Source organism: Lepisosteus oculatus, chromosome 3, assembly GCF_040954835.1.
Source record: "Lepisosteus oculatus isolate fLepOcu1 chromosome 3, fLepOcu1.hap2, whole genome shotgun sequence".
In the NCBI taxonomy this organism is placed as follows: Eukaryota; Metazoa; Chordata; class Actinopteri; order Semionotiformes; family Lepisosteidae; genus Lepisosteus; species Lepisosteus oculatus.
Genome location: NC_090698.1, coordinates 7272325 through 7287758, shown reverse-complemented (window position 1 = coordinate 7287758; position 15434 = coordinate 7272325). Strand labels below are relative to the sequence as shown.

The 15434-nt window shown below is 48.5% G+C and overlaps 1 protein-coding gene and 2 non-coding genes across 3 annotated transcripts; 1 reads left to right on the top strand and 2 right to left on the bottom strand.

The window, feature by feature from the left end:
• Positions 1–482: 482 nt before the first annotated feature.
• Positions 483–554, bottom strand: trnae-cuc (transfer RNA glutamic acid (anticodon CUC)). The gene has a single exon. It is a non-coding gene; the product is annotated as a tRNA-Glu (tRNA).
• Positions 555–796: 242 nt separating this feature from the next.
• On the top strand, positions 797–868 carry trnaw-cca (transfer RNA tryptophan (anticodon CCA)). Its single transcript has one exon. It is a non-coding gene; the product is annotated as a tRNA-Trp (tRNA).
• An 870-nt stretch (positions 869–1738) lies between these two features.
• Positions 1739–7802, bottom strand: gpr205b (G protein-coupled receptor 205b). Its single transcript, XM_006627499.3, has 3 exons — positions 7337–7802; positions 5079–5629; positions 1739–3447 (listed from the first exon to the last, which is right to left on the bottom strand). The coding sequence occupies exons 2-3, from the start codon at positions 5601–5603 to the stop codon at positions 2860–2862; spliced, it is 1113 nt and encodes a 370-aa protein (XP_006627562.1). The 5' UTR covers positions 5604–5629; positions 7337–7802; the 3' UTR covers positions 1739–2859.
• Between the last annotated feature and the right edge of the window lie 7632 nt (positions 7803–15434).

The window sequence follows — 15434 nt, the reverse complement described above, 5'->3', positions numbered from 1 at the left end:
CACACTTTCGTTGCGTTTGAAAACAACACGCGTGTTTTGTTTCCCTGTCTTTCCAGAAAGGCAAGAGTTCTTGTGGATCATAAAATTAAAACTGAATATCGTTCCTGTTCTTCTCCGTTCGTCGATAAAGGATCACAGAACTTAATTTTAAAGAAAAAAAAACGAAACCACGAAAAAAGACGTTAGTGCAAGTGGAGCTCATGCTCTTTCGAATAAGGCAAAATCATCTTTTGCTTCTCTACGGTCTTCTGTTAAGCAAAATTATCACTGATGTTTTCACCACGACAATGTTGTACGGGTTGTTACAGGCTTGGCTTCACCGCCTTGTCAACGCGAGTATTGTATAAAGTGGAAGTGATTTGGAAAATCATATTTTATTGCTTTTATACGCCACTAGGGGAATATTCAGAATAATCAACCATGCTTTTTGAGAATAACTGTTTTAAAAAGATTCGTTCCTGTACATCCGTATAAAAAGCTACTTCCCTGACCGGGAATCGAACCCGGGCCGCGGCGGTGAGAGCGCCGAATCCTAACCACTAGACCACCAGGGAACTGCGCTGTATGTTGGCACTGCCATGTTTACAGCTTGTTACTGTTTTTAGTGGCGCAAGAAAAGCGTATATAAAAAAATGAGCACCCGCAATATTAAGTTAATATTCAGTTAACTGGCTGAGGAAACAGAAGCTGGACAGTCTGTGTTTAACTGCGAGTTAGAAATTGAGAAGCCGAGACAGCGCAGTAACCCTGCAGCGGCAGCGCTGTGTAACAGCATTTTCCTCCCTAGATATAACAGGACCTCGTGGCGCAACGGTAGCGCGTCTGACTCCAGATCAGAAGGTTGCGTGTTCAAATCACGTCGGGGTCAGCCTATCTTTTCCCGGCTTGACCTTTCTCTTTTCCTCAATTAGAGCTGTTTAAACGCGCTTATCGTTTCGAACAAGACGAAGGCACGTGTTTGCATGCATTGTTGTTGTGTTTTTATCTGTGGTGTTTGAACACGTGCAGATTGAATGCAATAGCACATGTGTTTAGGAGGCTGTTCTCGTTTTCTCTTCTCCTCCTGTTTTAATTCAGTAAGTGACCTAATTCTCTTAATAAGGAATCGTTGTATTTGTTGAATTTCAGGTCTCAACACGTGATTAATGTAAAAATGCAGCAGGATCATCAACAGCTGCCCTTCTCTATTGTAAAGGATCAACTTCTAAAGGTGCAGAACGATGTACTACTTTAATAATAAGTATGAGCTTATCACACAAGCTATCAGCAGGGAGGAGAGTAAAGTGATGAAACTAATTCATAAAGAGGGGTTATTAAGAGGCCAGGACACAGGTAAAACCCCAACTCTATTTGACGACTACAGAGTCAGGACTCAAACCTGTAGCGAGACCAAGGGTTTGAGACAATATGGCGACCAAACAGTACTTTCACAAAGTTTGTGATTATGTGCTTAATTCAGAATTTGTGGAATTCTGTGATACCGTCAATTAGTTTATTTTGTTAACCGAGATTTAATTATCAGTCTGAGCAATCGGGACAGCTGATCCCCTTCGAGGATCTTGTTGAGACACAGTCAGAGGGAGAGGCTGGGGGCTGGGAAGCACAAGGAGCCCATGGGTGTGACTGAAACACATTCCCAGTGCTGTTGATGGGGGGGGACTGGGGTGTTTTTGAAGCTGGATGGGGTTAGACTGAAGCAGCGCTCTCTTTGGAAACAGAGAAGAGACAGATGCCAGGCTCATTGAGGCCTTATCTTTATTGCAATTGAAAAACAAACACTCAACACACAGAGGCAATTCTGTTAATGTAAAACACTGGCAGTGTCCCCCTGCAACCTGTTATCAGGCCCGGAAGCTGCCCGATTGAGCTTGGCGCTCTGCGAGAAAGTCAGAAAAATGTGTTTGCAGAGTGCACAGAGTTGTGCAAGCCTCCAGCGCCTCTGAGGTGCACAAAGTGAAAAGGTAAACCGGGATCTGCTTCCTGGTCTGTAGAATTCAGATACCGCAAAGAAACAGGCATTTTTACTCAGATACGGATATTAGCTCTAGATCTGCTCTGGAGTCAGACTTTCCCTCCACCCGTCTCATTAATGCTTAATCTCTTTCACATGCCTAGGAAACTTCCAAAACAGATGTTTAATTAACAGTTGGTTGCATTTCGACAGTGCTTTTCATGCCACAGAACTGCAAAGTGCTTTCCAGCACGTGTAGGGATGCACTTTCCTCACCACTGAAGTGCAGCCCCGCCTGGGAGACTCGGGGCAGCCATTCTGCAGCAGCAGCTCCAGTGCTCAGTGAAGAATTGCTTCACCAGCAAAAGCAAGAGAGAACTTTTAGACCAGGAAGCACAGGATTAGGCAGAGAGGGAAAACAGAGCTCCTGCTGGATGGAGCCCTATCATTTGTCCCCGGTTACTACACTGGCTAACACACCCAGCTCAACTAGAGAAAACACAAAAAACACAGGAACCTCTCGGAGAACACAACGGAGTCATAGCCCCTGCGCTACAGCCCTGACCACTACTTCATGCTTCACATTACAATCCCAGGCCTGGCTTGCACAGGAATTACAGGGTGTGTGGAGGATCTACAGAGTCCCTCTCCTTTGAGTCCTGGCACAAGAGCTGAAAGAGCACCCTGGGGTGAAAAGCGATCCACAGTTCCCACAAAGCCACAGAAGGAAAACGCACGGGAAGCATGGGATCTTTCCAGCACAGCATTCCCCAGGGACGGAGCGAGAACGGAGGCACTTCGAAAGCAGGTGCTTGGAGCTCATCCCGTGTCCCCTGGCCAAGACCCCTGATCAGATCAGGTTCAGGATGCGTCATTTGGCACTAGGATACAGGGACACCCATCCGTTTTCAGATGGCGGCATTCTTCTGCCGCTGCGGCGGCTTCTGACCCAACTTGAAACACCGGGCGCACCCCCTCCAGTTCCAGCGGAAGCTCTCGGAGGCCAGGCAGTACACCAGCGGGTCCAGGCAGGAGTTGAGGCTGCAGAGCGCCATGGCGACGCGCCGGGCGCGGTAGGTGAAGTGGATGAGCGGGCAGCCCGACAGCACGCCCATCCGGCGCAGCGTGTGGACCAGCTGGTTGAGGTGGTAGGGAGCGAAGCAGAGCAGGAAGACCACCAGCACCAGCAGCACCATGCGGAGGGCCTTCTTCCGGATCCGACCCGAGCCTGAGGCCGAGGTGCTCGGCGCCGCCCCCTCCACCAAGCGGGGAGCCAGCAACTTGCAGGCGATGAGGGGGTAGCAGGTGGCGATGACCAGCAGGGGCAGGAAGAAGCCGATGACGGCAGCCAGGATGCTGACGGTGGAGATGCGGCCCCGCCACGCCTCCGAGGAGAAGTTCTCCATGCAGGCAATCTTCCCCGTGGATTGAAAGGGTCTGGTCAGGGGGCCCTTCAGTGTCAGGTACAGGATCACTGCGGCCAGGACCACCCATACCTGGAGCGGGGTTGGGAGAGAAGACCAGTCACTCTCGTGGCAATGGGATAAAGATCAGATAAGAGAGACCACTTTATTGGCCCTATACAATTTCTTGCATTAGGAATTTGTCTTTTCACATACCCCAGCTTGCTCTCCATGAGAAACACAGGCGCACAGATGGGGAGAGAGAAGCTTGGGGTCAGAGCGCAGGGTCAGCCATTTATACGGCCCCCCTGGAGCAGCTTGGGTTAAGGGCCTTACTCAGGGGCCCAACGGAGTAGGATTCCTCTGCAGGCCACAGAATCTGAACCAGCGACCTTCCAGCCATAGGCGCAGATTCTTAACCACAGTGCCCCCGCTCCGCCCCAATGCCACCCAATTCCACAAGATGTCCAAATAACTCCTCAATAGATCTTGAATGGACCTCCCTCCACACAGCAGGAATCAAGTCTAAAATTATATTGGACCAGGTACAGGTTTGTTAAAACTCCTGTGGGGAATAAGCTGCTACCTTCACCTGACCGGCTGAGGAGAGATGGTTGGTCAGGAGGCAATTGAAACTCCAGAAAGCAGATGATCCCACCAGAGAGATTTGAGCTGGCATCTGGGCAGATGGAGCAGAACCTCTGTGAGCATCATTCACAAGGGAAGGAGTAGGAAGCAATTTTCAAGGATCATGAGAGTGTAGAGTTCTGAAAACTTGGAAAGGTTTTTTAAAAGGTCTCGGAGAGAATGAGTTTTGGAAAAGCCTGGGGTTTGGAAGACTGAGAGTGAGATCTAATGTTTTTGGAGCTTAGCGGCAAAGCTGCCCCATTACTTCGAGTCAGGCGCTTGGGAAGAGTCTACTCGAAAAGGAACTTTGTGTTTCTGTCACTGCTTCCACACACTGTCGATTCACTGCACTTGTTTGTACCTTATGGCTTTATTTGTGTGCATTTACATGCACATTGTAACAGATTTATGAATGTGCCACCAGTCCATACATATTTAACTGAGTAAAGAGTTCATATTGGTTTATAGTTTATATCTGCAGTTACAAAGGTCGGTGTAGGACAGTGTGGAGCCTACTGCTGAAAATGTAGACTTGGATTATAAACTGAGTGTCCAGCACAGCTAAATGAGTAACTGGCCACATCTGGGGTTTCAGATAAAGTGGAGGTTTCAAATAATTTTGGCTAAGCTGTGACCTCTTTCTAACATATCACTAGGTGCCATTTTGACTGGCACTCAGCTGGGTTTTAGGTTAGATGTCAAGAGAAAGGATTGGTCAGTTCTGTGTAGCTCTGGAAGCCCTGTGGCTTCCTCCTCCCTCTACTACATGAAGAGGACGAGCTGGGCACACCCCCGGAAGGGGAGGATCGTACACTGGCAGTCCCAGAGGGGGTTGTATCCCAGTGTGAGGCCATTATTCTTCTTTTTATTTTCTTTTCCTTTTAGCCTGTCCCGTCCTCTGTCTATACCAAGACAGGCTTAACTTTTGTTTTGTTTTTTTTCGGTTCTCGCTAATCCCACACCGGATTACAGCCCATAGCCCCGCCACTGGCCTGAGTCAGAGGTCAGGGGTCAGGGGTCAGAGGTCAAAGTGAGGGTCAAGGGTGATAGAGATGCACTGAGATAAGGGGCTGCCGCCAGGTCGGGGCAAGTCTTACCGCACAGGACAGCAGGATCCGGTGCTTGGGGTTGCGGAGCTTGAGGGACTGCAGCGGGTGGACCACGGCGATGTAGCGGTCCACGGAAATGAGCATCAGGAAGAGGGACGAGCCGTACAGGTTCCCGAAAAACAGCGAGCCGTTGACTTTGCACAGGGCCTCCCCGAACGGCCAGTCGTTGCCGCGGGCATGGTAGGCGATGTTGAACGGCAGGGTGAGCACAAAAAGCAGGTCAATGGCGCACAGGTTGACCAGGAAGATGTTGGAGGGCTGCATGGTGCTCCGGGTGCGGATGAAGTGCAGCAGGGCCATGGCGTTGCCCGCCATGCCCAGCACGAAGACCAGGCTGTACGCCACCGGGAGAAGCACGTACTGGAAGTCGGCCGTCACGGCTCCGCACTCCCCCGTGCCGTTCTCCTGCGCCGCGAAGGCGGGTGAGGCCGTGGGGAGGGCCTCCGAGCGGACGCCGGCGCCCGAGGCCGACATGACGTCTCTCAGAAGGCTGCTCTTGGGGGTGCTGCCCATGGCGCCGGGGTTTTCCTTCTGAAGCCCTAGGAACACGGACAACGTCTGACACGGGGGGACATCTCAGTCGGGGGCTGAAGTGAGCTGTCCGCAGACTGGGAGGCGGTTTGGGATTCTTTCTGATACAACACACAGCCCAGAGGCAGGGTGTGGTTATTCCAAGTCAAACCATTGGAGTATGGAGCCCATTAGTCCATCCACGCATCCGATTCCTAGCCACGTCTTCCGATTCAGGTCGCCAGGGAGCCAGAGCCTATCCTGGCAGGCAACAGGCACAAGGCAGGGCACACCTCTGACAGGACGCCAGTTCATCACAGGGCACACACAGACACCCATCCTCTCACACTCGCACCAGGGCCAGTTTTCCCAGGAGCCAATGAACCTACCAGCATGTCTCTAGACTGTGAGAGGAACCCGGAGCACCTGGAGGAACCCCACGCAAACACAGGGAGAACATACAAACTCCCCACAGACAGCGCCCCAGGTCCAGAATCGACCCCAGGGGTCACCGCTGTGCCGATTAGAGCCGGGTCACATGAGACACGTTGCACCTACTGGGGCAGTACCTCATTTACAAAACAGCTGTGAAGCAATTTCTGATTAACATCAATTGTCGGAACAACTGTCGTAACAAGTCTGAGTCAAAAAAGGGACAACTCTTGAGGCTGCAATGCCCCGTGAACTTCCTTCTGCCCTGAAATCTCCAATGGTGTTTATCCCTTAAACCGCTGCCTGCCTGGGTGTATGCTGACTTAGATGCTGACTTAGGCTAAACTCTGTTAAAGGAGACTCTCATACTGGAAGTGAAAGCAGAAGAAAGTGCATCTCATGTGACTGCTTGATGGGCTGCAAAAAAATAAATCTCACTTTTATGAACCCAGGCGTCTTTCACAAATGCGGGATTGATTGATCTATCGGTATAACACGTGTGATCTTAGAGCGATGGGATCATTTCTCTTTAGTGTTTCCAATTGTTCATCTTTCTCACAGTGGGGGAAAACAAAGCTGTGTTTAATCTGGCCGTGCTTCCAGCTCATTGGTATAGAAATCGAATTATTCAAACAAATCAATGTGTTGGAACGGTAGCGCTCCGTCCGGCCTCCTCCCGTCATCCCTGCCAAGACAGACCTCCGTATCTGCCAGCTCGGACAAATATTTATCCAGGGCTTATACGGTAAAAAAGAAATCTAATCAAACGAACAATCCGAACAACTTTGGTGGTGTTCTCGATCAGTGGTTTAAGATCTCTTAAACCCAGGTTAATTGAAAGGATTATTATTATTATTATTATTATTATTATTATTATTATTATTAATAATAATAATAATAATAATAATAATAATAATAATAATCTCATATGGAAGCCGACAGAGAGATACGCAGTTCCCTCATCTCGGGCACACAAGAGAGCTACGGAACAGGTGATTTCATAAGTAATAATCTAAATGAAAACTCGTGTAATTTACCGTTAAAACTTAATATAGTTATTTGACGACGAAATATTAATTTGGAACAGCATTTCTAGCGAACGTTAATTTTACCACTAAAATCGTATGATACCTGTTTAGAAAATACCTGTATACGAAAAAAGGTTAGCCCAGTGGCTGCTAAGTTGGCTAGTCAAACGATGAAGCAGAAAAAGGACAGGTCAGACGCGTTTACAGTGTGGAGTCTGTGATTATTGCGGTAATAGGACGAGTAACACCGTGGATAACAGCGGTGACAGGTATTACCTGTAGCCTTGTGGACGGGCCAGGTGTGTCTTGTCGCGGTCAGTCAGGTGAACAGGTGCAGCAGGCTCGGGCGACAATCGGCGCGCTCGCTCTGTCTCACGAGGTGCGTGTCTGTCCGTCCGCGGTGTCGGAGCCCGGAGAGTCGCAGTCTCTGCTGAGTCCCCTGCTCTGCGCGCTTTGGCCCCTCGCTCCCTGGCGCCTCCCCGGACCCCGCGGCTGATTGGCTGCGAGCCGTCTCAATGGACAGGACTGCAGCGGGCGCCCGCGTGCCACACTTGAAGGCTTCCCGATCAGATGACGTTTGACGAATGTTATTTTTTTTTGTTTTAGAAATAAAACTTGCCGTGATTTCGCGATTAGCCCTGTCCGAGACCGTGCTCCGGATTCATCTCGTGCTTGCACAAATACAGTAATCCGGAAACGAGGTTTTTGGTACAATAACGACACGACTGAATACGAAAGCCGTGTGATACAGGCGAATTCGTTGTTTGCTCTGGTCGTTTCTACTTAGCGCAATATTATTGGTGGGTTGTTATTAACAGGACAAAGTCCGCGAGCTGGGGCACTTATTGGGGGCGGGGGCATCGGGAAATTCCTTGAACCAATATAAAAAAAATCCGCTCAAGATCCTCTAGGAGAACAGCTCAAGGATTTCACCGCCTCGCGCTGGATGTACTTCCTTGAGGGGAAACTGGAATTGCTCATTTCTGGCAGGGAGGCTGGTCTGTACCGGGAATAAGCCGGAGGGAGAGACACACCCGAGCTCCGCTCGCTCCTTACAGCTCCGAGCTGTAGCTATGAGTGCGCTAAGTTTCGCTTTAGTCAAACTCTTGAGAAATGTCGAGCTGTTTTTATTCAACTCACAGCTTTACTGTTCCACAAATCATTAAAATCCCCAGTTTGGGCGATATATAGCAGTACAGTGTGTCTCTAAGATTTGCTTCAAAGCTGGAACCTACAGTATCATTGCAGTACATCTCAAAGCTCTTGACGAAACCTTATACAACTGAGAGTCCTAAAGGGGTGACACTGTACATCCCGTGGGAGCAAGTGCTCAAGATGTCAATATTCCCGCCACCAGTACATCTGCTCTGCTCACACTAATGCTGGGCTGATTTCTGTAAGTGCTATTGTGTCTTCTCGGAATAATAATAATAATAATAATAATAATAATAATAATAATAATAATAATAATAATAATAATTGCTTACACTTATATAGCACTTTTCTGGACACTCCACTCAAAGTGCTTTACAGGTAATGGGGATCCCCTCCACCACCACCAATGTGCAGCCCCACCTGGATTATGGTGAATAGATCCAGCTAGCGGGAGTATCCGCATTAGAGCTCTTAAAAGGGTTGTGGGAAACGGAGCAAGTCACCCACCCATGGAGCTGAAGTCGATACCCTGGCTTCTGTCAGAAACGGAGGAAAATCTCGCATCAATTAACTACTAATTAGATCGGCCAAGTGGCCCGCTCTCGGGTGTAAGCTTTCTAATACTCTGCATCTGGACTGTCGATACCGGTTTCAGCCACCAGGGGGCGGTTTCTTCAAAGAGTGCGTTTCCATATTCGCACGAGGTTATGAGAGCAATCGACCCTCCCGGCTTGCAGTCTGATTCCTCTATATAAAAGTTCAACACCCAGCAAGGGTGGTTTATTCTGGCTTGGGACAGAACCGGTTAAAGGCCTGTGGCAGTACACTGTCGATGACTGGAAGGTTTAGTTTTCTGGGGAGTCCGTCTTGCCGGATAAAGGTTCAATATAACGCTGAGATCATCATTAACGTGAAAACCCGGTCGCTGCTTTCTGAGGGCGCTAGGGTGGCATGTTAAGAGAAGCGTCCCTGACAATAGGGTCAGCAGGTAGGTGAGATTTGAAATGCCATTATTAAGGGGGCGCGGAAAGCCGAGCAGTTAACGGACCACGCTGTTTACTGGACAGTTCACATCGGTCTCGGCCTCCGCCCCGGGTCCGCAATTCCCCGTGTTAACCAACGGGTTTGTGCGCCAGGGTCCCGGTCGGTGCGGCAGCATGGATAGAAAGACTGGCCCCGAGGTGTAAAGCCCCCTGTCTATACAAATAATAAGACTGTATTATACAGCCGGCTTCATGTCGTGTTTTTGCCGGCCCCCTAGTACAGAGGCGGCGAGTGGGTTGTGAGTTCTCCTGTTACAGAGGGGATTGTGGAATTACCCAGTTTGCGCAATCGCGCCACAACCGAGTCCGTGACTGCAGAACAGAAACGCATTCCCCGAGCGGAGCCTCAGAAACTCCAGAATGTTCCAGAATGTCTGCGCTTGTCAGCAGACGGATGTTACTTAACGCAGTGTGGGATATTTTGCAAATCCATGAGCGTGTTTCGCATTAAGGAAACAGCTGTAAAAAGGCGTCTCCTTTTCTTTTCGTTTTAAATATTGCGCCTATAAGCACCGTCGTGTAAAAGGTTCTTCATCATTGTCTCGGCATTAGATACACTGCCCCCTTAGTTGTCACGTTCGCGTTTCGCTGTCCAGGAGGAGAATGGTCTGGAGGCCAATAACTGTTTACGAACCAGGTGAAACACTAACTGCCGTAATGACTTTTAATCCTCTAGAAAACCGTTGTGTGTGAATCAAGAGCAAACCATGACCTGGAATCAAACTCAATACAATACGGAGCTCTAGTTCAGAATCTATCAGAGTCTATACGCTGTGAATAACTTCTTGTTTACGAGTTCAGTATGGTTTACCCTGTTTGTGATCGGTATATTATTAAGCTTGTGGTTCCGCGTTTATTTTTCGTTGTAAAGTTGTCTTGATTTTCAAGCTAATGCGATAGATGATATGATCATGGTCACTTATCTATACCAGAAGCAATCCGGCACCTGGAATTGTCAGGACACCGTACCTGTGTCTCTTCGGGAGTGGAAAGACGAGAATTTGTGCAATATGAATACGGTAGAAGAGGCAAAGCAAGCCATTGAACAAACACCGAAACCCTGCACGTCGTAAGGATGTCGGACGTCCGACAAAGTATTTGGTCAGCTTCTAATTTAAATTAGTCTTTAATAATAATAATGTTTCTTTATTAGCCCTATACAATTTCTTGCATTAGGAATTCGTCTTTTCGCATACCCCAGCTTGCTCTCCATGAGACACACAGACAGGGAGAGAAGCTTTGGGTCAGAGCACAGGGTCAGCCATTGTACGGCGCCCCTGGAGAAGTTGGGGTTAAGGGCCTTGCTCAGGGGCCCAGCGGAGTAGGATTCCTCTGCCGGCCGCGGGATTTGAACCGGTAACCTTCCAGTCACAGGCGCAGATCCACCGCTCCGCCCCCCCAAAAAAAAAAAACTCACACCTTTGAACTCACTCCTTTAAACTCACACACTCTGACTGAAAGACGACAGTCCTAACCGCTTCTCCGCCCCCTCACTAGGGAGTGAGGCTGACTGGCGTGTATCTTCCGGCCGTGAGCAGGATTGTAGCATCTATTCTAATCAATCGCGTCTGTCCAAGACTGTGGTATGAGGTCCTGCCACACGGTGGCAGTATAGTCCAGGTTTGCTGCAGCTGTCTCTGCTACACGCCAGACTGTGAGGTCAATGAGTTCACGTACAGAGTGTTAGATAATTTTACAGCTGATCTGCAAGTTTCGTTTCGTTTACTTTCGTACTAGCAGTTGTAGCAGAATATCCTCAGTATATCACAGTTCACCGTGGTGTGTTACAGTTTGTTCTGTTTTACCCCAGTTTCCAATCTGTGTTGTGTTACAGATTATCGTGTAAAAACTCAAGCAGCAACACATTTACAATGTAGTAACACGAACACACACATTTTCACCTGCAAACTCACATGGTCACATAACCCCGGCCTCTGTTCTCTGTTGACCTCAGTGCTGAGTAATTCCCTTATCCCAGAAGTGCTTAACATCCCCTTGTCTCCAAAGCGTTGTGTCCTCACCCCAGACTGACCCCTCTTGTACTGTCCACCTGCTCACAGAGCCAAATGTGGAATTTCAACACTTTATCTCAGTGCGAATATGCTAATGGAAAAAAAACACAACACTTTCTGGAATGGGAATACTATAGCTATAGTTTATGTACTTTCACAAAAAGGTGTCAATTTTTTTTAAGCCCTCTGACCAGCAATACAGCTTGTGCAGTGTGGCATTGCAACTTGCCAATCGCACAACAGCTCATTAGGTGCACTTTTACCCAATGAGGTCCAGGTGGAATAATACCTGATCAGGTCAACTTTAAAAAGGCCTTAATTCAAAGCTTAGGTCACTGCAAGAAAAGGCCACAGTTTTTTTTGCTGTGCATTCCGTTTTGGCTCGAATGTCACCAGAAGCAAGGGAGAGGGCCATTGGCCTGCTGCAGGCAGGCATGTCATGTGCCAGCGTTGCCAGACACTATGGAGTAAGCCGCTGTCCCGACTGCAGAGCAGGTTTCAGCAGACCTGCAGGACAGATGACTGTCCAAGATCTGGTCTCCCTTGAGTGACCACACCAGAGCAGGACTGGTCCATCTGAGAGGTCGTTTCAGATCTGCCACCCGTATTGCTGCTGAAATTGCCGGCAGACACAATGCCCGCACCAGTGACAGGACAGCGAGGCTCCATGCTGCTGGCCTCAGAGCAGGGCGACCTGTCAGAGGCCCTCTGCTCACACCTCCTAGACGTCACACCCACTGGCTTGGGCCAGACAGAGGCTGCGATGGACTCGTCAGCAGTGGCATCAGGTCCTCTTCAGGGATGAGTGACTCTTCAGCCTGTTCCACGCATATGGGAGGTCCAGAGTGTGGACTCTGGTGTGTGTCTTTTTTCCATCAGTATATATTCCTGATATATGGATTACTGAAGGAAGACAAGTATGAGAAACCCTTCAGTAATTAACATCTGGGAAGGTGGCTTTATACTTTAACTGGCTCTTGGTAAACAGGAGCTTATTCCAGGGTTCCAAACAGAAGCAGCTTCCTGATGAGGGATGAAGATATTCAGTTATGACTGTGTCTTTTTTTAAGGGACATTCAGTTAGATGCAATGCTTTTGAAATGACCTGTCCCCTTCTTTTTATGCTACTGGTCTTCTTGCTTTACACACTTTGAAAGTAAATTCAAGCAAAAAGTGCTTCCAGATGGAACTGACTGTGAAAAGACTCCATATAAAATGCTCACAGCTTATTTGGCATAGCACTTGCTCTCACAGGTTGAAGCCATAATTTAAAAGAGCGTATGCATAAATACCATCTGTATTTAATCAGTGACTTTATTGCTGGTGTAGAAGGGAGACATGGCCCCCAGAGATGTTATAAGACAGAGACTTTTCCTCTCTAATACAGGAAGTCCACTGTGACATCATTTCCTCTCTGCTGGCTGCTGGGCCCCCAGTGGCTTGCTTGGGGCTATCTTTAGTAGCTGTGAGTCAGTGTGTGCTGGACTCCTCTGTCCCCTTGGCAGCATTCCTCAGCCAAATTTAGACATGGGGTTCTCATTGCTTGAAACATTGAGTCACCCCAAATCTTCCTTCCCCCTCCATGCTCAGCCTGTCTCTCCACCCATCTCTCTGTTTCTCTCCCTGTTCCAGCTGGGCTGAGAGTGCAGGGATGCTTGCTGTGTGATGCTAGGCCACAGCAATGCCATGTGGTTCCGTTTAAGATAGTCTGACGAATGCTGCATTGTGATAGCCTGATGCATTGTGTGTGTATGTGCCTGTCTGTCACTGTGACTGTGTAATTCTGGCCAAAAAGAAATTATGCATGCACACCTACAGTATTTGATTTGTTCCAAAAATGTTTGTTTGAACACTGTACACATAGTCAACATAGTGAAGCGCGAGAGATCTCTGTTGAGACAAAGACTGAAACCGTAACACACTTGCCACTAATTCTGTACCTCCTACCATGGGAATCTTCTCTGTGCTGTTGAGAATCACTTGGATTTCCTGCTCGGGCTCCAAGTTTCGTACTGTGTTTTGTCGTTTTAGGTTTCTGAGCTCCTCATCTGTGTTTTTTTTTGTTAGGCCTCCTGCGTCAAAATGTGCCTTTATAAACACAGGGACTTGACCTGTTTCAGCGTGACTGTTCTACAGTTTGTCTGCATCAGCCTAATCCAGGATATGGGCTTCAGTAGTATGACTGCTCTTCCTGCGACCCTCGGGATGCCCTGTGTAACGTCCTGCAGTCTCTCCTTTCCTCAGTCCTGCAGACGTTTCCTTTAAATGTCAGACTTTTTCTCTTACACTTCTGTCTTGTCCAGATTGTGAAGATGTGAATGAAGCCCCTCTTGTAATTTACTCTGCTTAAGTTTAAAACCTGCTTAGTTCTTTTAACCTGTTGGTGTGTGACATGCCTTTGTGAAACATATTATTCTATCTGCTCCCATTTATCACACTTCCGGATTAAATGCAGATGGAGGTAAGGGGCTGGTACTGTACATGTAGGGTTGAGGGTGGAGGTAGCCGTGGTGGAGTGTGTGTAAGTGTGTGTTAGCCTCTTTAGCCAAGGAGCAAGCGGCACAACAATGTCGTTGAAGCAGGGATCCTCCGGGATCCTTCCAGACACAGCCAGAAGAGATCCTTGGCTCAGCACAGCAAGCACAATTGAGGTTGAATGGTCCTGTTCTTAAATGGACGTGTAGGCGGTTTTCTATGACAGAAAAAATGAGGCACTCTATTAAATAAAGTACTGTGGGATCTTGGAGAAAGGCAGCTAACCACATTGTGGAAAATGATTCACTGAGCTCCTTCACAGTGGACTGAGACCAGGTACTTGAGTCAGTGAGTTTCTGGGAACCACACTAAAGAGCACCGTTGTCCTCTGGTTCCTACTACATCTTGTCACCTTCATGATAACTGAAATGTGTAGGATGCTCATCCCTTGACAGACGTCCAGCAGCATGAAAAAGGCCTCACTGACGCACTGCTGTGGGACATGTCCTTAAGCACACTTTCTACTGCAGTGCTATGTTTTCACAGGAGGGCAGCAGATTGTGAACAAACACTTGAATGTCACAAGGAGATGTGAGCCTTAAAACTAGCTCAGCTACCTGAGAGCAACCTTCATACTGGAACTGCAATTAGTTAAAAAGCAAATCAAAGGACTTGTTCGCCCAGGGACTTAATTACAGGGATTAATTGTGCGTGGTAGTTGAGGGCCCTGCTCTGAGATGTGAAAGTCATTCTGGGCAGTGAGTCATTGCTGCTCGGAGTGTCTAACTGGTGCCCTTCTGTTCGATGAGATGAACCTGCGTCTTCAAACACTTAATTACAGAAATCTTCCATTACGACAGCACGGAGACGAGGCGTTTTTTTTTTTAATTTTCAGAGGTTTTTCAGAGGTTCTTCCCGTTTGAAAAATCCACAAGAGGTTAGCAGGAGCAGCCTGGAGCGGTTTTCTGTTTTTCACCGGACATCGCTGGTTATATTTTCCTGTTTATTTCCCAGCCAATTTGAAATCGCAGGCTGCTAATGAGCTTGGCGTACTGCTGTGACTCTCAGGTCAGGCAGGGGAGGTGTGAGGAACCGGAGCTCCTTGTTCTGGAACGCACGCCTGTAGCAGTTGGTACCCATTATTCATTCCCCCCCAGCAGGGGGAGCACTGATTGGCGGAACAGTGCTGTTCTCGTTGACAGCGCTGCAGTCTGCCAGGTGCCTAACAGGCTGGGGGGGCGCTGTTGCACAGCGAGCAGAGGATGTCCAGTCCAGCTCCAGCCTGCTTGACCAGTCGCGTGTCACAGTCTGGGGACTCTGATCAGCTAACCCACTGACGGTGCTCTGTCCCTACCGCTGCGGCTTGTGTCCTGAGTTGGACATGACTAACCAGTACAGACCGCTCATTCACAGCTCAGACAGCTCTCTTTGTTTTTTTCATCCCCCAGATTCCAGAGAAATTCTTCACGATTACTCCTCTCTGGCTGAAGTCCAGTATAAGAGTTCGGGACTGGGGCAGAGGTGCTCCTATTGTATTTGTCACAAGGGCTTCCCCTACACAATCCGGCGTCAAACCCCAAACGGATTACCGGACAGTCAACGTGGGAAAATGTGAGGTGCAGCCCTTCCAAAAGTTAGGGTGCCTGGAGATGAAGACGTATCAGTTCTACTCTGATCTGCTGGAGAGAG

Coding starts and splice junctions, on each gene's coding strand:
- gpr205b (XM_006627499.3), bottom strand. CDS start 5,603: ATGGGCAGCACCCCCAAGAGCAGCCTTCTGAGAGACGTCATGTCGGCC. Junction 3,448..5,078: donor GGATCCTGCTGTCCTGTGCG/GTAAGACTTGCC, acceptor ACCCCGCTCCAG/GTATGGGTGGTCCTGGCCGC.